The 230-nt window shown below is 66.1% G+C and overlaps 1 protein-coding gene across 1 annotated transcript in view; it reads left to right on the top strand.

Moving 5' to 3' along the window:
- Positions 1-230, top strand: part of LOC104542990 (phosphatidylinositol 5-phosphate 4-kinase type-2 gamma-like) — a gene marked incomplete at both ends in the record, with an annotated part of 2,059 nt that overhangs the window by 1,098 nt on the left and 731 nt on the right. The window contains one exon of the mRNA XM_010187472.1: positions 50-198. Within this exon, the coding sequence (XP_010185774.1) occupies positions 50-198 (149 nt within the window). The remainder of the gene's footprint in view (positions 1-49; positions 199-230) is intronic.

The following is a 230-nucleotide window of genomic DNA, read 5'->3' on the forward strand; positions in this document are numbered from 1 at the left end:
TGTCCGGTGACGTCACGGAGCCCCCCCATAACGTGTGTGTCCCCCCCGCAGTACGTGGTGCAGTGCCACGGGTGCACGCTGCTGCCGCGCTTTCTGGGGATGTACCGGGTGAGCGTGGAGGGGGAGGACGCGTACCTGCTGGTGATGAGGAACATCTTCAGCCACCGCCTGCCCGTGCACCGCAAATACGACCTCAAGGTGACCCCCTCGGCCCCCTCAAACCTCGGGAC

This window comes from Mesitornis unicolor, unplaced genomic scaffold (assembly GCF_000695765.1).
Source record: "Mesitornis unicolor isolate BGI_N332 unplaced genomic scaffold, ASM69576v1 scaffold31366, whole genome shotgun sequence".
In the NCBI taxonomy this organism is placed as follows: domain Eukaryota; kingdom Metazoa; phylum Chordata; class Aves; order Mesitornithiformes; family Mesitornithidae; genus Mesitornis; species Mesitornis unicolor.